The following is a 21,935-nucleotide window of genomic DNA, read 5'->3' on the forward strand; positions in this document are numbered from 1 at the left end:
GAAACCCCAGGAGCTGTCAAAACCTGCTGGCTTTGAGGCTTTCACTAGTTCTTTAAAACTGGAGGAAGCACAATGCAGGTGCCTGGCCTCTGAAAGCCAAATCAAGCTTTGCCCTTGGGGAGGCTGGTTGATGGAGGACAGCATGATAACAAATCGGTGGTCTTGTTGCCGTAAGCCGTTAGCAGAGGCGGAATGGGGAAAATGGGAGTCCCTGAGAAAGCTAGGTGAGTCTAGCATCCCGACTTTTGTTGGCTTAATGCCAAGTGCTACCATCCTCCTCATGCCCAGGACTCCAACTATGGGTGGTACTGAGCTGGAGTGAGCGCGCATAGAATCACATTCAGGGATGACAATAAAGTGTCTATTTCAGCCCATGAGGTCCCTCGTAAGTACAGGTGTGTACTAGCAGCTGGCAGTCCTGAGTCAGATGGGCTAATTCCACCTCTATTAGCAGAATGTTGTACGTAGCCCAAGGGAAGGGAAAGCCTGAGACATGAAGGGTGTGGAGGTGTCAGGAGGAACAAGAATTTTAAAAAGCATATCCCTCTGTTAGAGGGAAGCTTCCTAACACAGACCAGGTATTTGGCTGGTATCTTGTAGCAGGGATCGCAGGTGTTACTGTGCTCAATACTAATCCCCTGCGCTATCCTAGAAGAGGCGGTGTATCTATTTAGACATTTGCATTGTGTTCATTATGATGGTATGTGAGCGCCTCTGGTATTGTGGGGAAATTCTCTGGCCTGTTACTGTGTTATGCAGGAGGTCAAACTAGATGATCACAATGGTCCTTTTTTGGCTTTAAAATCTCTGAATTACACTGAATTGGTGAGTGTGCTGCCTCCGGCTTAAAATCACAATTTGAGCATTTCAAAACTTTTCAACAGTAAGGTCTTGAAGTATCACGGTGTTTGTTTGAAGGCCTCTCTCAGGCTTTTTTCGGTTCAGGAAATCGGGTGGGAAGTAAGGTGACCTGCAAATATTTTTAGGACTTGCTGACTTTGTCCAGCAAACGATCATAAGATGAGCTTTTCCTTGTAGTACTCTTGCATTTCTGCCTCTGGACTTGGATGAAAAAAAAAGAAATTTAGAGGCATGTATAAGTCAAAGGCCAAAACCTTTAACCAAATTCTTTCTAGACATCAAAATTTTTGGTTCAGTTATGTTGTTTTTCTCCAAAACCATTCGCTCAATTCCTAGTTCGCATTTGAAATTATTCAAAATCTTTTTCTTGATCTTTCTTTTTTTACTGGTAAAACAGTCAAGCTGCTTAACATTTTCAGACTCAAAACAAGAAAAATTATTTGAGAAACACCCACTATGCATGTTTGACATCCTTTGATTAGGTACAAATGGGCCTGAATCAAAACTCCAGCTATGAATCTTAGAAAAGTTTGGGGGAGTGGTGTTTGTTTTTGTCTGGATTCAGTTCAAACATAGCAGTTCAGCCCATCTCTACTTTAACTTTTTTCTGAACCTTCCTGATTGTGGAGCATCTGCCTCACAAATCTTAAACAGAATAGTAGATTCCAGAATTGGAACATGCTGGCCATATCAATGTTACATTCTGATCTGTGGAAAGAGTTGGAGAAACAGGTAATGTAGAAAAATTAGTGGGTGAGATGGAACACATCTACACAGTCTATTACTGATGCTCAACCTCTTAAGCCATGGCTGAGTTCATCTTTCCTAGTCTACAGAGAAATTTGAGAGAGTGAAACCTACTGATCTGTGTGTGTTCGTCTCCCTCTGTGCCCTATCCATAGATGATGGGGTGGTAACACACTCCTAACTACAGAGCTTATTACTCAAGCTGTAGAGACTCATGCTGTTAGCTCTGGAGGTCCCTGGTTCAATCCCTGGTATCAGTCAAGATAGTTGCTATCACAAGACCTCAGCCTAATGTGGGGGGGAAGAGACTTCTACCTTAAGGAAGAAACTCACTTTGGTACCTAATGGAATATTTATTGCTTCCATGTCATTATGGGGTGCGATGACATTTGTCCATAATTGAGATGAACAAAGACCATTCATATCAATCGTTATGTGCAACAATGGCCTGCAAGATATCCACACAGGCAACAAGATGTGTTTGACCTTTGTCTTAATCTCCTGGTGGCGAGAAGAAACACTGTTGCTGGAGAATTTGTTTAGATGCCTTAATGGAATGAGGTTATTTTTGTGCTTGTCTGCCCCATAAACTGATATGATCCTTCATTTCAGTTTGTGACATTGAAGCCAATGAGGGCCTGTAGACAATTCTTTGCCTTAGGCAGCTAAGGGACTCTAAAGCATTGCATGAACAAGACACAGCTTACCACCAGTTTAAGTGGCAATTGTGTTCGCAAATGTCTGTCTCATTGAGGCAGAGGCATGTTACCTCAACCCTTTACGTGGAGTAACAAGCCCTGTTTGCTGCTAGCCACTTCTTTAGATTGTGACCATGCCAAGCTCAGTGGAGAAACCATTCTGAACAAACACTGTATTTTCCGCTTCCCACACGTTAAAGTCTTCAGCAGAGCTACAGAATGGGAACTTTATGGTCACATCAGCAATAATGACTTTGACACTCCAAAGGGATTTTCAAGGAATTCTAAGTGGATATTTAGAGACTATGCAAGCAAAGCTGTCCTGTTTTAATGTTCTTATGCAGCTTTATCCTTTTTCAAAGTGTTTACCCACTTCTTGGGATAGAGGGCAGCTAAGCATGTAGGTGCTGTCTGGACTAGATGTTTCCAAAAGCTTAGGTAGCCAAGATAATTTTATAGAGATGGGGTTGGTTGTGGTTTTTTTTTTTTTTTTTTTAAGCTTCAAATCTGCCCAAGCTTATGCAAAGCAGTCACTATCCTACTTCTTGGCTGAGTTAACAGGCAACCCTCTGATCTATAGACTGGGGAGTGAACATGATCTAAAAGCTCTCTGGTGGCTGGAGAGTCTGAGATAGAGGAGGAGTGTCAGGTGGGGGAGGGCAAAACTGTCCGGATAAATCACTGAGATTGTTCTAAAGCACCAAGGTAGCCTCGTCATCACCACCACCCACTTCTTCAGCTATTTACCAAGGCTGGGCTGGCATAAATCATCTGTGCTGTGTAAACACTTAGATTACATTTGCATTGTGTTGCTATGGTAACTGAACTGGAAGCCTTGGATAAACACACACAAGCCATCTTGCTGCTTTGAGACTGCCTCCAAGCTGGGGGGGGTGGGGGGGGGAAAATCTGGTCAAGGAAATCTATTCTTTTCCTAACCTTTGCGAATTGCACAGGGTTTGTGGGTTCCTAACTTTGTGAACAGAAGGGTTTGTGCTGAGGACACCAAGGTCTTTAAAAGCAAATAAAGAAGAGTATTTAGCTAGTGCAACCACAGCGGCCGAGCTGTACCAGTGCAGCTGTGCCACTGTAAGATCTCCCATGTAGCCACGCTATGCTGACAGGAGAGAGCTCTCCTGCCGGCATAGCAGGGTCCACACCGGCGCTTCTGTCCGTGTAACCTAGGTTTTCTTTCACATCCCTGAGTGACCTAAGTTATACCGACAAAAGTGCTAGTGTAGACGTAGTCTGATTCTCCTGCAGTAAGGAAGAAGCCTGGGCTCTGCACGCTGCCCTTCAGTGAGCTACGACAGTGGTTCTCAATCGGGGTACATGTATCCCTGGCAGGACACCACAGGTCTTCCACTCGTCCGGATATTTGCCTACGTTTGCAATGGGCTACATAAAAAGCACTAGCAAAGTCAGTACAAACTACAATTTCATACAGACAATGACTTGTTTAGACTGCTCTATGTACTATACACTGAAATGTAAGTACAATAGTTATAGTCCAATTGATTTAAAATTATACGGGTAAAAATCAAAGTCAGCAATTTTTCAGTAACAGTGTGCTGTGACACTTTTTTTTTTGTATTTTTATGTCTAATTTTGTAAGTAAGTAGTTTTTAAATGAGATGAAACTTGGGGCTATGCAAGACAAATCAGGCTCCTGAAAGGGGTACAGTAGTCTGGAAAGGTTGAGAGCCACTGAGCTAGGGTGCTTTAGCCTATTTTGCTCTTAATGATGCAGAAATCCTTTGATCTGGCCTGTTTCATCTTGGATTATGTTCTTTCTCTTGCTTGTCTGTAAAATCCTGCCAAATAACCTGTTGTTTGGACAAGAGAGTGAATCTGGTGAACCCAGCCAGCACTGTGGAGAGATACAAGCCCCTTTCAGAGCCCTAAGCTGTTTGCTATCCTTTGACATGACTGTTTATTGCAGGATCATGTGTGGCTGGCTCCTCCTGCCCACCAACACCTGGGTGCTGTGTGTGATCATCCTTCCCCGCCTCTTCCCCCCCCCCCCCCCCATTTTGATGATGCATCAGGAAGGAGGAGTGACTCTACAATCAGAATTCTCTCTAGTGATGAGTGACCCTTAGCAAGTTCTTGGCATTCAGTTCAAATACACATTGAAAATATTGGCTGCTTTTCAGAACTTCAGGATTCTGCAAACCGTGAAGGCTTGTTTCCTGTTGGCTTTCTTCCCCTGGAGATTTCCAGCTGAGAAAAGAAGTGGCATGCTGATATGTAGACCTGTATTAAGGAGAGGGCAAGGGGAATATCTGAGATCCTTACAGGTCTGATTCTTAAAAGGAGTGAAGGTTTGGGGTCATGATTCTTCCTTCAAAACTAGTTTGGCCATCCCTAAATTTGACTTCTTCCCCTCCCCTCCCCTCCCCTCCCCTCCCCTCCCAGGAGTAGGAAGAAAACTACTTCTTGCATAAATTCAAACTACTTCATTGGCCAAATCCATTTACTAGGTCCCCCCACCTAATATAAGATAGCACTGCTTTGTAAAGCACTTTCATACCAACTGGTATATCCCAACACACTTTATAGAGGAGAGCGTGTATATTATAACCTACATACGCTAAGGCAGTTGTGTAAAGAACACACACATTGTCAAAAGTGCGTGCCCAATTTAGGTGCTGGCATCCTCCACCCCCGCAATGTACGGACCTGATTGGGGGGGGGGGGTGGACATACGTAACTACATGGGCATGCAAAATCCAGATGCCCATGCACTGGTGGTTGCACGTAATTAAGTTGGGTGTGCAAGGGCATGTGTTCTTTTAGAACCAACCCTCTGAGAATATGGAACTGAATGATCACAGTAATGCATTTTTCAGAAAAACAATGAGAGGGCAGCAGAAAGGCCTGGTCAAGAGAGAATAGATGAGATCTTTAAGATGAGTTTATAAAGAAATGGAGAGTTGGGCGGGGGCGGGCGGGGCAATGAACTACAAGAATTCAGGAGAGTTTTTTTTCTAGATGATTGGAATTGCAGAGGAAGCCTGTGGCCCAAACTGTTCTGAGATTATGTAAAGGGCCAGAAAAAAGGCCAATGCTAGATGAAGTGACAGGAAAGATGCCATGCCAAATGGGTACGCTGGAGCAAGACCATGGTAAGCTTTTACAATAAACTTCCTCTATGGGGGAATCAGCATGTGTAGTCCCATCTTGTGAGAGCTCTCATCAAAGGGTTGGAGTTGAGTTCGATTGCTCATCTAAACCACCTCAGTCTGTAAAATCTGACCAACAATCTTGCAACAAGGTGCTGTTCCAAGACTTCTGGTATTGCTTGCTCCACTGCAGGTTGAAAACACTACAAAAACAGTCCGCTTTGCAGAGAGTCCAAATAGTTTTCACCAGAGCTGGCTGAGGCATTCCCCTTCCCCGGCCCCCAACGAAAATGTCTCTCTTGATGACATGGACAAGGTGGGTGAGATAAGATTTTATAGGACCAACTTCTAGAATTTGTGGGGTTTTTTTCATTTTGTTGAACACTGCAAATATTTCATCAAAAGACATTTTACATTATGGAAAAAAATGTTTTTGGGTAGAAAATTTCAACCCATTCATAGAAACACCTCTGATGCAATGCCAGGAATACATTACAATGGACGGGCGTCTCTCCATGAGATTTTCTAGCAGGAGTGAAGGTGGGTTTTTATGCAGTTTCAATCCAAGTGCAATTTAAATGTCAGCACTGATTTGCAAAAGAACAACTATTGCTCCCAAAAAGAACCCCTTGAGAAACCCAAGGGAAAAATGATAGTATTTCCAAATAAACGAGCCACTAATTTCAAGTGAAAATTATGGGGAAAATATTCTGTAATTTCTACAGGCAATTACACCTGCTTCTCCATCTGCTTAGCGCACAATCCTCTCCAGAAGAGTGTGCACCTGAAATCTTGTAAGGAAGCATTAATATTCCCCACAATGGCTTAGTGACTGCTTGTTAGTTCAGCACATCTGTAAGCTTTGTTGGTCTTATTTTTTTTTCTTGCTTAAGACACCTCCAACCATCCCCTATCCATATACAGAGGAACCGTGCAGTTCTCCCTCCACTAAACCCTCAAACCCAGCAATTCTTACATGTAGCTGAGCAGTTTCACAGCAGGTCTTGGCAACTAATTAATAGCAGAGTGTGGTCTTGTGTCACCGAAACTGTTGCTTGTTGGACTTGTATAGATTTGAAGCATAAATCTAATACATTATCCTTCTCAAAATGAACAAAAAGTTTCTGTGATGATAGTATCTTTTGAGGGCAAATATAATTTTGCTTAGTACTCTACAGTGGGCCTCCTGATCAGAGGTGTGGGATATTGATATTTTGGACAGAGGACTGGGAGACATCAGACCTGTGTCGTCCTACTGCCTCTTCCTGTGACTTAGGCAAGTCCTATCCTCCTCTGTGCCTGTTTTCCCCATCTATAAAATGGGGACAATGCTCCTTGCCTCTCTTTGTAAAGTGCTTGGAGAGCTGCATGTGAAAATGCTGTGTACGTATTAGTAGTGGTTGCTGTACCCTCTGATTTCAGGACAGGATAGCAGCTTTTTGTTTAGAAGAATGGAGAGATTCATGTGGTATACAGGATTTATTGCAAACCCTTAATTCCCTGCTGTTTGTCCCCCCAAAAATGGGAGCAAAAATAGTATTTGGAAGCAAATGCAGCCATTCTGGTTAATGGCTTCACATCCTCCAGCAGCACCCCAAAAGTCAAAAAAAACCTGCCATAGCTTGGCTGATGCAAGCCAATGCAAGGAGTTAGCTAGATTCTGAGCGCAAATGAAACGGGTCCATCTTGTTTCCTCTGGGCTCCCTGTACAGTTCAAGTATGTTTTGCACTTTTGCTCACTTTGCTCTATTCCAGAGGTTCCCAAACTTTTCTTATTGCATATCCCCTTCTATATCTACTCCACTGCCCATGTACCCCATTTCAGATCTACCCACTGCCTGCATTCCCCTACCCTTCTCATCACTGATATTTTGTATGTTCTTCTTAACGCTACCTGTCTTTAGCCATCTGTCCATATTTCACTGTTACGTACAGCTATAGTGCGACGTGTACACAACTGCAAAAAAGATTCTAAGTCCTGAGCTCAGTTAGACTGGACAGTTGCTGGGCAGCTGTACCCATGCTGTACAGTGATAGGAGATGAGGGCTTTGTACATCAGCCTCTCTGTGTTCTCACTGGTAGATCTTGAAGTAAATTAACTACCGTATTTTATATAACAAATTCCCACAGAGTTTTAACGCTTCATCTGAGGAGCCTATTGTGAAAATGCAAGAAATAAACTAATAAATAAAATCCACCATTGCACAGTTTCTCCCGCGTACCCCCCAGAGTACCACGGTTTGGGAATCCCTGATCTATTCCACTTGCATTAGATACGACACAAACTTTCTCAGAACTGCAAAGCTAAATTGCCAGGGTACCCCCTCCATTTTTCTTTAAATAACTTCCGTCAGTTTGCCAAGGTTTGGTAACCCAGGCAAAGCTCTGAGTATGTAATAAAACCTGGCAATGTTTGTTTTGTGAGAGCTTTTGTCTCTTCTGTGTATGCTCACTTGTAATAGTATCTTGTGATTTTAATGTTGTCTAACCAAAAGAAGCTTTTGCTAACCCAGAATGAAAGCTAGGGTTTATATTTTATGTGCCTGTTGGTATATTATTCTGCTATTCTAACATCAGTGTGTTGCTATGGGGAAAAAAATCCCACACAGATTTGGCTTTTGCAGGGGGCAGGAGTTGTTTAAGAAACACTAGGAAATGCTGACAAAAGGAGCACAGGAAATGACGACATGCCAAGGAAATGGCTCTTGTATAAATATTGCCCTAAAATTTGGGAACAACTACATGTGCAAAAATGGAAGGTGCCTAAGTATGTGCCTAAGTGGCTTGTGCAAATGGAGACGTAATTGGTTGAGTGCATGTGCAAATGATTGCATGTGGGGAAAAAAAGACCTCACAATCAATGGGCACAAATGCCAAGCATTTTTTTTTCTGAAAAAGTAGCCCCTTAGGATAATAGGGTGTTTTGAAAGTATCTCCTCCTCTCCCTTTAAGATTCATGACCTAGGTAGATGGTTAATAAGATCATTTATCACTGTGATGCTGGAGTGCCTTCCATCTCTGCTTACTCTTTTGTACTTGGAATAAAAAATATTTATTGCAAAGACAAGGGATGTTGCTCACTACGGTTACCATGATAGACTTTCTAGAAGACATGGCAACAGAAATTCTTTGTCAGTTGAACACTCTCTATATTCCATCTTCCTTGCAGTGAAAGGCCTGATGTAGGACAACTGCAGTCTCGGGCCAGGGACTGTTCATCTTTGTTTCACTGATTGTTTCGGGCAGTGGTTAAAGTTTTTAAAGTGACTTTCTCCTTCTAGAATCAAAACTATTTTTTTTATATATTTTGTGGAGTCAGGGCTGGCCCTAGACCAAATGTCGCACCTCTTTCTCCCCCCTCCCCGATTTGTTAAACCTTTGAATACCTTATTTTGTATTGCATTTGTAGCCCATTTTGTGACTTTGCATGATTTGTCCTACAAGATGATAAATTTGCACGCTAGGATCTGTAACTCCTGTATTTATTCATGCCATATATAAGCAAACAGAGGCAACATGTAGAGGGAACATGGAGGGGGGTGTCAAATGTCCTCCAGCTTGGCCTGCTGGGGGTGAGGAGGGAGAGGGGCTCTGTCCTTCTCTCCCTGTGCCTCTCCCCAGGCACATTTGGCCACGCTCCCTGGCAGCCGGGCGGCCTGAGAGCCCAGCGCCCCCAAACCTGGCACCACAGGCAGTCACTTGGATTGCCTGCCTCTAAATCCAGTCCTGTGTGAAGTAGACACCAAAAAGCCGAATAGCCTGATCCAGAACTTTTCTGAGCCCTTCCTCTTTGGTAGTAGCTGTGCCTTTCTCATATGGGATTTGCAATGAAGTAGAATGCTTGAATCCTTTCCCACTGACTTTTGGTATATTTCAGAAGTCTCCATTGAACTGGATAGTTCAACAGATGTTGGAGTGGGAGGTTGTTTTGTTTTTTAAAAGAGCTTTACAAATCACGTATTCCCTCTGCTGTTATCTCATAGTATCTCCTGTCAGGTGCTGTTGATGTTCAGGGTTTGTAACTAGGCCTACTGGATGTAGGAGAAACCTCTGCGTAACAGTCATCCCAACCTCACTGAAATCTATGGGAGTTTGGCAACTGATTTCCATGGGATAATTTCCCATCGTGTCCATTTCCAAATGACACAAACTACATATCAGGAAAGGAGAGAAGGGGATGTTCATCTGTTGTCCCACGTTCCCGACATATCATCTTCTCTCCTCTCACCCATCTGCCCTCCCCATATAAGGGGACTTATTGTTGTCTTATGAAGACGGTTGTAATTTCATTTCAGAACAGCCACTTTATGAGGGAGAGAGAGATTCTATTATGTCACTGTACGGCATCGGGCACATCTGTGGCATTACAGGCATTTCGATTAGAGAGAGCAAAGGCTGCACATCTGCTGTGGCTCCACTCACAGAACGTAGTATTAATCCTAAAGACAAAAAGAGAACAATTAGCTTGTAAACCCTTCATGAACCCACTGGAAGATTAGTCTCTTTCAATTACAGCTCTTCAGCTGGAAAGATAATAGCCTAAAATTTCCAGATTTTTTTTAAAAATACTATTATTGACTGTGTGTGGTTTTTTTTTTTTATTTCTAGTCATTTACATCCTTATCACTAGCAGTCCTCAGATAAGAAGACTGTATTACTCTCCACATTACTCCTCTCTACTTCCCTTTCCCTGTAAAAGAAAGCTGAATCACTGAGCCATGTTCTGGCCTCTTAAAACTCATGCTAATCCATTACCACCAACGTGCAATGCCACGGATGGCAACTGAGTCAAAGTCTGCCTTCATTGACTATATGTCCCCCTCTTGCTGTCACTAGCCAGAAGAGGATGAGTTTATATGGATTTAGGTTCTGCCTTGTCTCAGCTCTGCTCTAAACATTCAGATCTGGTTCCAAAACGTGTGCCTTGTGCTTATCAGACGGAATTTTATAGATATTTACATACATGCCGTGGGTGGGTGGGAGGTATGTGTGAGCGTTCTAGGGCTCTCAGAGCATCTCCTTGAGACTTCAGTACAGAAATATATTTTGATATTTAACATTTTGATATCTTCAGGAACCACAGCTTGACTCCTATAACTAACAAGATGATGCTTTCTGTTGTGGAAATCTGGTCCAATAACAAGTTGTCACAAAATATTAAATGGGATTGAAAATTTCAGAGACTCAAACTTTTTGTTTTTCACTTAAATTTAGCACATATGAAAGGTGTCCGGTTGACAGCCTTAGTGACTGAAGGCAAATGTGGCTGTATACTTGGGACAGGTATATCACTGCCAGCCACACTGGAAGCTTTTCTGTAGAGCTCTGCATGTGTATACTCTCTTACCAATGGTCCCTGACCTGGAGGGACAAACTGTAGCATCAATAGGGTAGCTTAGTTTCTGTGGCCTATTTTTGAGGGGTGGGAGCGCAGTTTTGGTGATGAATTGTGTAGTGATGTGTACCTGTATGTTGGAAATCTTGTGTCATGAATGGTGAATAGCTATAGTGAGCTGTTGGGACAGCACCTTTGGGTCAGGTCTGTCTGTTTATTCTGAACCATTATACCAAGGATATTCATGTCCCTTCACTTTCTCACAGGTGAGATGTTCTTGAGAACATTCTGATGGATCTGTTCACTCTTACTAGGCTCTAGTTTTGGGGCTGGGAGGGGGCAGGCTCTTGACTAGACCAGTTAAAAGATGCAATCTCCCAATGCCATTTTATTATTACACAGTAAAAGGATCATGACGATAAAACTTGGCACAAATGTGCCATTGTGCATGAAGCTCCAAAAACTAAGTAGATGTGACCACATTTTTCCACAGGCTTGGTGCCGATACTTTGGCCAATCCAGCCTTATGACTTCAGCATCCATATTCTCACTGCATCTCCCTGTTTTACTTTCTCCAAGCCAGCTGCAGGAACTTATACATGTAAAATTCTTCAGTACCTTGGATGTTAAAGAACTTTTTCTTCCAGGAATCCCTTCACCTGGTACTGAAACAGTGCCTTGCCTGTGGTGGAAGATGACCAGCCGTTTTAATAGTATGCAGCAATACTGCATAATTAAGGAGACAAAGTGAAGAATGCTTGAAATGGCAGGGAAATGTTATACGCCATAGTCAACTACCCAAAAATGGAATTAGCTCTTTTTGTCTTGGACAAATGCTCCTGCTCTTGAAATTAGTTCCATGGACTACCTTGTAGTTTAGAACCTCTGTTTTGTATTTAGTTTACACAGTGGTGCGATGCAGACTCATAGAAAAGAGTATTACCTTTGGGGGGGGCAGAGACCACCTAACAGAGTGTGCACTAGCTACTTCTGGGAGAATTCTGCGTCACTGCGCACGTGCAGAATGTGTCCCCTGCAGATTTCTTTGGTTCCCCGCAGAAAAATGGCTTTCTGACAGGGACGCAAAGGGAAGCCACAAGAGTGGTTATGAGACCCTCCCCAGCAATATGTTTCAGGTGCCCAGGGCAGCCAGCAGAGAGGTAAATGGCTGGGGCAGGGGGTGGGACTGGGGAAGACCTGGCTGGTGGCTCCTACCCTGTGCTGGGCTCAACTGCTAGTTTTGGCTGGGCTGGGGAGGACGGGATTTCCTCTTCCCCTGCATGGTGTCCGGGTCCATGTCAGACCCACCCCCAGATTTCTCCCCTGACTGTAGGAAGCTCTGCAAACTCTCCCCCAACCCCTATGCTTTCTTCCCCCTGCAGCTGAGGAGCAATGGGTGCAGGATCACTGTACAGGGAACTGCTTCCCCCATCTGCCCAACCCCCATGCATCCAGACCCCCTCGCATCCAGACCCTCTCAACGAGCCTCACCCCTCCCCTGCACCAAGAATCCCCCTGATGAGCCCCACTCCCCTTGCACCTGGACCATTCCAACAAGCCACCCGCACCAGGATCCCCACTCTACTGAGCCCCAACCAGCTGCACCAGGATCCCCACCCCACTCCCCCAGCATCTGGATCCCCCTGCTGAGCTCTATTTCCCCCACAGACCCCTGCTGAGCCCCAACCACCTTCACCTGGACCCCCCTGCACCCAGAACCCCCCAACAAGCCCCTGTGCATCCAGATCTGCCACTGAGCTGTCCACACCAGATTGCCCCACACAGAACGCTCTCAACCCACACCTGGATTCCCCCCACTAAGCCCCTCCATACTTGGATCCTGCCTTGCTGAGCCTGCCTGCCCACACCTGGTGCACCTGGCACAGAAGGGCAGGGCCCTGGGGTTTTTCTGGGGAAGGCCCAGTCCTTGCACTGTGTCAGGGTTGGGTGCAGCTGCACCGCTGAGTCTGTGTCCCATGGGGGAGCTGCACAGTGACGTCCCACCTCTGTGCAGCCAGTGGCCTGTGCTCCCCAATGCTATGCTGGCGACTCCACATTTATTTGACAAATAAAATTTGGAGAATTTTGCAGAATTTTAAATATTCACAGAATTTTTAATTTGAGGGGGCAGAATTTTTAATTTTTTGGTGCAGAATGCCCTCAGGAGTAACTAGTGCAAGGCTTTAGACTCCTGGTGGCTGTGGGTTTTTTTGGTTTTAAATCCTCGATCATCTTTCCCCTGTGTGTTAACAAGGCGGCAGGGCTGACCTAGGAGAGAAGCAACTAAAATGATTAAATGTCTAGAAAACATGACCTACAAGGAATGACTGAGAAAACTGGGTTTGTTTCTTTTGGAGAAGAGTAGACGGAAGGGATATAACAGTCTTCAAATCCATAAAAGGCTGTTATAAAGAGGAGGGTGATACACTTTTTTTCTCCTTATCCACGGAGGATAGGGCAAGAAATAATGGATTAAAATGCAGCAAGGGAGATTTAGATTAGACTTTAGGAAAATCTTCCTAACTGAAAGAGTAGTTAAACACTGGAATAAATTACCTAGGGAGGCTGTGGAATATCCATCATTGGAGGTTTTTGAGAACAAGTTAGACAAACACCTGTTAGGAATCGTCTAGATAATACTTAGTCTTGCATCAGTGCAGGGGGCTGGACTAGATGACCTAGCTATGTCCATTCCAGTCCTACATTTCTGTGATTCTATGTGAATGCTCTTTAAGCTGCTGTGTGTTGCTTGCTTTTACCATAAGGCAGGTATTAGTTTCTACTTCTTCCTGCTCTTCTGTAAAACTTCACTATTGGCCTTCCTTCTTTTTCCTCTGTTGAAATGCTTATTAAAATAAACCCTGCAAGATATTTTACATCTGCACTAGTTAATATAGCACCTTGGAGAGAAGGTCTGATGCACCAGCGTACAAATGAAGCTTTATTAAGCAGAAACTCAATGATTTTGCTGAATACCCTGGCAATTAAATTTCATTTTTGATTCATATGCCAGTCAGGAAGGTTTGGAAGGAGAATAGAAAAGCAAAGCATCACGGTTTAATACTATGCAAATTAATGTTAACATGGTGTTTCATTTCTCGTTAATGCATTGTTACACTGCTAGTCGTTGAAAAGAAACTATGTGACACCTATTAAGAGTGGTGACCTGCTCGCTCATTTTTCCATTTGATTTGGCACAGTGTCCCTGTGCAGATAGTGGTGCCAGGGGAAATCTTGCAAGTGGAAAGCAGAGTTCTTGTGTAAATTGAAGGAAGAGGTGCACTTGAATTCTGCCTAATGATAGTACTTGCCCTTGAAACTAGAATGAACTGTTTGTACATTTGTTTGAGCTACTGCCCTCCGCTGGATGGAATTAGGATGTCTCAGCTTCACATCCTAGGCCCTATACTGTTAATAGCTAAAGGAGATCCTATTTTAGCACCAGTAGTAAGGACTTATGCTCCTTCAGCAGGAGGATTTTGAGTGCTGTTGTTGTGAAATCTTGAATTCTCATTACATGTAGCAGTCACAACTGCCTTTTTAGGGGTCACAGATCTGTTACAAATTACAACTAGAGATGAGTGTGAAAATGGGAATTTCCATCCCTCCAGAAATTCTGACACTTCAACATTTTGTTTTTGTCCCAAATTGGGATGAAAAGTTGAACTTCAGAAATTCTGAAAATTTTGTTCCATGAAAAAAAATTCAATTAAGAAAGTTGAAATATTTTGTTTTGGGAATTTTTGATGGGAACAAAACACGCAAACATTCCAAAATCAAAATGTGTTTAATTTTGGTTTATTGGACTGTCCTGAAATGCTTCATATAGAGTTAATTGAATATGAAACTGCATTTTCCCGTTGTGGCACATTAACTTATGGGAGTTGTAGTTTGGGAGCCTGATGCCCCCATTCTCCCATGTGGGCCAAGCTCCCTGGCTGGACTACAGCTCCCATAATGCACCACACAGCTCAGTTAGAGGAGACTCTGCATTGCGTTATGGGAGATGTAGTCCTCTAGGGAGCACAATCCATTAGACAGAATGGAGCCCAAATGACCTCTCCTATAAGGCAGTCTAATGTTTTGTGAAAATGATTCAAAACAAAACATTTTGAATCAGTTAAATGAAATATTCTGATTTTGAAACTGACTTGAAAATTAAATGTCATTTCAATTTTCCTGATGGAAAATCAAAATTTTCATGTAGAAACTGCATTTTCTGTTTGAAAATCCATTCCCATGCAAAATTCCTGATCCGTTCTATTACAATAATAGTATGTCATTCAGTGTAAAAGGACTACTAGTCACTGAATTATGCTCATCTGAAAAAATGGAATGATACGGTGGAGGATCTTGATTTCCCTCATTCTGTTTGCAAAACCTGAGCATTCCTCCATAAGCTTGGAGCTACTGACTCCGTAAAACACCATCAACTGAAAGCAATGACCACTATTGTTGGTGGTCTTCATAATTCAAAGACCTAAACTGATAAGATGGTTATACAGGAAGTTCAGAAAAGAGCTGCAACTTCACCACTATCATCTCCATATGCTATAGAACGGTGGTTTTCAACCAGTGGTTCATGGAACCCTGGGCAGGTCCACAGACTGCCTAAGATTTCCAAAGGGGTGTGCACCTCCATTCAAAATTTTTTAGGGGTCCACAAATGAAAAAAATGTTGAAAATCACTGCTACAGAAGAAATAAATGAGTCTCTTCTAGCCACTAAAAGCAGAAAAGCTGCTGGCAAGGACTGTATTTATCCTGAATTCCTGAAGAATTTTGGGCCAAAGTGACAAGCATCGTTGGGAGACCGATTCAGTGGTGTACATATTAATGACTCACCTGACACAATTTCCCGTACATTCATTTATGTTGATGACATCACTCTGGCAGTATGAATCCAAGACCTCACCACTATTGGCAACATCCTCTCCACTGACCTCCAAGATAATGGCGGAATACTTTCAATATTGGAAGCTCTGTCCCAATGCCTCCAAAACTTCAGTAATAGCCTTTCACCTAAATAACAAAGCTGCCAGGAAACCACTTCATGTCACCTTTTGGGATCACTGGGTCTGAAATAAGCCTTTTCCGACGTATTAGGGTATAACTTTGGACGGAACCTTGACTTTTTTTTTTTTTTTTAAAAAAAAAGCTCATCTGGAATGACGTACAAAGAAGGAGCCTCGTTCAAAAACTCTTATGCACAATATGGGATGCCAAGGTGCACGCATGTCGAACAGCAATTCTAGTACTCATCTGTTCAACTGCAGAATATATAGCACACCAGACTGGGCCAGCAACTCACATACCAAATCTCTGGATGTGCAGCTTAATGCCACAATGAAAGTTATAACTGGAGTGTTAAATTAAATGCCGGTTCGGTTGTTTCCCACTCTGACACATACCTCCCCCAAGATATCCAAAGAGACACACGAGTCCAAGTGAACTGTGGCCAAAAAGAATTTACCAATTCTTTATGTCAAGCTGTCTGGAGTAGCTCATGAACATATCGGCCTCAGGGCAGACTGTTAAGAAGTAGGGCACAAACCTCAAACTGGTGAAATCTAAGTATAGAACACACAACCAATCAAGTATGAACTCCTCAAGCACCAGCCTTAAGATGGAGTCCCAGACAGTCCCCTTCGGCACTCTGGTCTAAAGGTTGTTACAAAGAGAAGGGAGAAAAATTGTTCTTATTAACCTCTGAGGCTAGGACAAGAAGCAATGGGCTTAAATTGCAGCATGAGAGGTTTAGGTTGGACGTTAGGAAAAACTCGCTTACTGTCAGGTTAGTTAAGTACTGGAATAAATGGCCTATGGAGGTTGTGGGATCTGTCTGACTTGCTCTTAAAAAAAACCTCCAATGTCTAACATCTATCAGGGCTGATCTAGATAATATTTAGTCCAGCCTTGATTGCAGGGGACTGAACTAGATCAGTGGTTCTCAACCAGGGGTCTGGGGCCCCCTGCGGGGCCATGAGCAGGTTTCAGGGGGTCCTCCAAGCAGGGCCAGTGTTAGACTTGTTGGGGCCTAGGTCAGAAAGCCGAAGCCTTACTGCATGGGGCTGAAGCCTGGGGCCCAGAGCCCTGCCACCTGGGACTGAAGCCAAAGCCCGAGCAACTTACGCCACAGGGCCCCTCGTGAAGCCGAGGCCCCAGACAATTGCCCTGCTTGCTACCCTGCTACCGCCGGCCCTGGCTTTTATATGCAGAAAACCAGTAATTTTGGCACAGGTGGGCCATGGAGTTTTTATAGCTTGTTGGAGTGGGCCTCAGAAGGAAAAAGGTTGAGGACCCCTGGACTAGAAGACCTCTTGAGGTCTCTTTCAGTCCTATGATTCTATCTTGCCACCCAGGCAAACTTGCCTTTGTGATAGTCCCTTACACCAAAAATCACAATATTCAGGTTACTCCCAGTCCCAGAGGACCAGTCACTTACCGTTGGTCAACTACACCGCAGCTCTCTCACCAAAGACTATGTTTGTAGCCAGTCTTATAATAAACTAACTAACCATTTTTGTTAATTAGGAAAAAGAAATGAGTTCTTTACAAGGTTTAAAGCAGGTACACGTACACACACACGTACACACGTACACACGTACACACGTACACACGTTAGTCTTAGGCTCCAAAAGAAGCTGCTATAATATGCAAGCTCTATATATGCTTCAGGCATCGGTGCTGAAAATTGGTGGGTGCTTAACACCCACCATCAGTCAGCTCCCCATTTGCCCCCCCCCCGTGCCTCCCGCCCACCTGCTGCCCCACCAATCAACTCCTCCCCCTCCCTCCCAGCACCCGCCGCGTTCAGCTGTTCCACAGGGTGCAGGAGGAGCAGGGATGGGGTACGCTTGGGGGAGGAGGGTGGTAACTAGGTGGGAAGAGGCAGAGTGGGGGTGGGGTAGGGCTTAACATGGGGGCTTGGGGAAGGTGGTCGGTGGGGCTTCGGGCTTAACGTAAATTAACAATTAATGTAAATCTCACTCTCTCTCCAAGTCTCCAGGGGAGATGGCCTTGAACACGTAGGGATCTAACAAGCTGCTGGGATCCACTTCAGCATGAGGTTATTGATTTTTCAAAAGCTTAATTGTGAAATCAATGGTTAAGCTCCCAGTGACTTGAATGGCAGCCCCGTTAGGTCAGTGCTGAGAGCTTTCAAAGATCCTACCCACACTATACAAAAAGGAGACAGTTAAGGTTGGGCTGTATAAAAATGTACTTTACACAAGACACAAAGCTAGGGTGAAAGACCATAGAATGAGTGGATTTTATTGTATTGGCAACTGGGGGACAGGGCAAAGATTGGACCAGCAGATATTGTATTTTTGCTGAGGGTAGGAGTAGAACTGGCCATAGGTCTTTCAGGGAAGGTGGGATGCCTCTCCCCCATATCCAGGGTATTCCTAGGGAGGCTTAATGGATTACTTTGCAGACCTTTTATGCTATGAGGCTAGCACAGAAATGCCTCAGGGCACTGGTGAGTTCAGCCCCACACCGATGCCCAAGCTGAGCCAACTCTTTGCAGAGAGATATCCATATGAGTGCTATGGAATCCAGAGAAATGCTACAAGACAGATGGAAAATAATGCGTTTGGCAGGGAGGGTGAGAACACTTCTTATACTACTGTGCAGCTCTGTGTTGAGAGCAGAGGACAGCCCAAGGCATTAGAACAAGATAAGGGAGGAGCACCTAGAGGAGAGGAAAAGGCTGAGGAGGAACAACAAAGATTTAGGTTAGACATTAGGAAAACTTTCTAACTATAAGGATAGTTTAAACACTGGAACAGATTACCTAGGAAGATTGTAGAATCTCCATCATTGGAGGTTATAAAGAACAAGTTAAACAAATTCCTCTCCAGGATGGTCTAGGGACACTTAATTCTGCCTAAGCAAAGGGAATGGACTAGATGACCTCTTTAAATCTCTTCCAACCCTACATTTCTATGCACATGTACAATCTGTCTCCAGAGCTACCCATTAAATGTGCTTTGTTCCTTAATTTCAAGAGTCATTTCCTGTAGTCTTCCAATATATTCTGCTCTTCCAATGTTAGCATCTTTTCTTGCATCAAATTAAAACAATGCAACTTTCATGTTCAGAGACAGACGGCAGTCAGCTTCTGAGTACCAGAACATTGTACAGGATATTCAGTTTGGGGTGGGGGGATATTCTCTGAGGCTCCATACTAGACATAACTTACCCTCTCCCACAAACACCTCTCATTTTCTATGGAGCACAAGTAAATTGAGTTCTGCTCTGTTGATTTCTTAGCGCCTGAACAGTAGTGTCATTGCACGTCGGGAAGGAGGGCTGGGAACAAGCCCTGTCACTCAAACTAGTGCTTCCTCTTCCAGTTAGCTCTGCACTGAGCATAAACAACAATGCAGGGTCTGTACTAACATCAGGCCAGTCTCATTCCCCACTTCAGATTGGCAATGTAGAAGGAGAAACACCTCCCACATAAGCCACGTCTATCAGAATGAGAAGAACCTGTCCTCCCACTACAAAGATCTTTAAGTGAGGGGAAGTTGGGGAATTAACTCTTGGACAGTTGATTATTTAAAATTGTAATTTGATCTTAAACTTCTAATTTAGTTGTTCCTCTAACTAAAGGTGAAATAAAATTTAAACACAAAAACTTGGAAGACACTTTGAAGTTGTTTAAGACAGTTGCTTGTTGGAGGTTCTTAGCACTGGTTTCATGGTAGCTGCAACTCCAGCACAAGAGTTATATCCTATAATTTATGATCTTTGGCCCACATTTGAAGTTAATAATTTTGCCTGGTCCTACAAAACAATCTGACCTATCAGACTGGAATGTGCAGACCCCAGAGGCTTTTGTAAAAGTTCCTCTTTAATAGTGGGGCACACATGTACAAAAAACTACTCCGCCTCTGCCATGACTGTTTTATAAATTGTCATTTCTAATTAAAAGCACATTTTCTACCTGAAAAAGTTTACTCCATATTGTTAAAAGTGACCACAAGATCACTATAATTGACAGCAACTATGGGGAGAGAAAGCTTTTCTGGTTTGGTTACCATGCCCACTTGTCAGTTTCACATAGTCCCGCTCCATTATTTTGCTGATGAGCAGTTGCGCTTCCTATCTCATTCATTTGCCTGATGACTTCACTCTCACCCTGCTCTGGAGGGTGTACTCATGCTCCCTTTTTTTCTCCATGCCCTGCAAGGGAACGTTTTCCAGGAATGGCAGCACCAAAGCTGAATTTGCACAGCCAGCAGGCAGGCGAGTGCATAGAGAGGAAGGCAAGGGGATGGAGAGAGGTGGGCCTGAACACATTTGGTGGTAGTGCTCTTCAATCCACCCAAAAGACATGTCTAAATTTCAGTAAGGGAACCGGGAGGAAAAACCGATGAAAATGTTTGACAATAAATTAGGCTGTTTTATGTAAGAGTACTCTGTGAGAACATTCTTGGTGGTTGGTTTTTTGTTTTTTAAATTAGTCCATTTAAAGTTGAATGTCTCTAACAGGATATGCTGTGGTGGTGTAGCCCTGTTGGTCCTAGGATATGAGAGAAAAGGTGGGTGAGTCCAATATCTTTTATTGGACCAAGTTCTGTTGTGAGAGAGACTCAAAAGCTTGACTCTCTTCCTTACCTTGTCTCTCTGTAACAGGGTGGCTCACTGCTGGAGGACTGGGGCTAGCCAGCCCTGATTACACAATGAGTCGCACCTGGGAGAGATGAAGGTGATTGCCCTATGAAGAGCAGCAGGCATGGGGGTTGCTTAGAAAAGTATAGAGAGACTATAAGGAGTGTGAAGAACTCCTGCAGGGAAGATCCTGAGACCGAAGGAGTTGTGACACCAAGCAGCCCGGGAACAGGAGACTTTTGTGGGTAACCTGGATGAAATTTGGGGGTATAGACATTTGGGGGCCCACAGGCTAGTGCCAGATAGGAAGAGCCAGGAGGACAGGTTGGGAGACCACACTGGGACAGAAGAAGAGGAGCTTTGGGCGTGAGAGAAGACACCAGAGCGAAGTATGGACCTTTGTGTGGTGCTGGGCTTTATTTTGGGACCCTGAAGATTAAGAACTGTTTGTTATTAAACCAGCCCCAGGCAGTGGGTGTTTTTGTCCATGTGAAAGCCGGCATGCAATTCTTATGGGGCCCACAGGAGGGCATTAAAAGGGGCAGGGTGCCCAAAAAGTGAGCTATCGCAAGTTGAGCGTTATGACTTGAATGCAAGATCAACTAGGGGAAGCTGGGCTGGTACTTCCATACCTGGTGTAAACCCCAGGAGGCCAGTGGAGTTTGTCCCAGGATGAATTCTATCCTCTATTTGCTTAAATGCGTCTTACACACAATTTCCCTGGGTAAAGTTATGCATGTGAAAGAGGAAAGCCACTTCTGCCCCCATTTGATTAGTGCAGCCTGTGTTTGAATTCAGCAGGAACATTGTAACTCCAAATGGCCTATGGCTTCTGAGTGTTTCTGTGTGTGTGTGGAGATGGGGGGGGCGTGTTTTTGTTTTTATTAAAATTTGATCTTCCACTTACCGTAATGTAAAGAAGGATTGGTGTTGAATAAGAGTCTATTATCTTAATGTGCATTCCAGCCTAGTTGGGGATGGTTGGAAGGCATGTGAAATGAGTAATCCTCGAACTTCCAAGAGCCAGTGTCAGATTTAGGGATCACTGCAGCACGCCCCTTTTTTCCCCATCAATCACACTCCTGGGAGGCATCCCCTCTTCAGTTCCCTTCTTGCTCCCACCCACAGACATGGCTGTTGCTATTGGGCAACAATAGTTGTGACTGTTGTTGTTTAAGGAGGAAAAATGTATAGTTATAGTTTTTATTTCCCTTTTAATGATGAGGAAAATAGATTGGGGTCTTAGAAAGCAGCCCCTTAAAATACTCTCCCTTTTGGTGCTCTAACACCCTGTATGTCTTTGTGAAGCAAGGGCCCTAACTGCCTATTAGATGGGTCAATTTATCATGCAGTGTCCATTTATTGATAATAAATTCACTTTTAAGACTAGCTGGTGGAATTTGCTCATAATGAATAGAGCAATACAGAAATGCTTGTCCTCTGGCTCTGTGTCTAGGTTTCTTGGATACAAGGCATCTTTAAAGATCAAGGTTTTTTGCTCATGGAAAGAAAATTAGTGGTTGTGTGTTGCAGAGTTTTAGCTATGTA

The 21,935-nt window shown here is 43.8% G+C and overlaps 1 protein-coding gene across 1 annotated transcript in view; it reads left to right on the plus strand.

The window, feature by feature from the left end:
- Nucleotides 1-1,539: 1,539 nt before the first annotated feature.
- GRIP2 (glutamate receptor interacting protein 2) overlaps nucleotides 1,540-21,935 on the plus strand; it is a 142,758-nt gene continuing 122,362 nt past the window's right edge. The window contains exons 1-2 of the mRNA XM_077821466.1: nucleotides 1,540-1,593; nucleotides 5,625-5,747. Of these exons, the coding sequence (XP_077677592.1) occupies nucleotides 1,540-1,593; nucleotides 5,625-5,747 (177 nt within the window). The remainder of the gene's footprint in view (nucleotides 1,594-5,624; nucleotides 5,748-21,935) is intronic.

This window comes from Eretmochelys imbricata, chromosome 7 (genome assembly GCF_965152235.1).
Source record: "Eretmochelys imbricata isolate rEreImb1 chromosome 7, rEreImb1.hap1, whole genome shotgun sequence".
Classification (NCBI taxonomy): domain Eukaryota; kingdom Metazoa; phylum Chordata; order Testudines; family Cheloniidae; genus Eretmochelys; species Eretmochelys imbricata.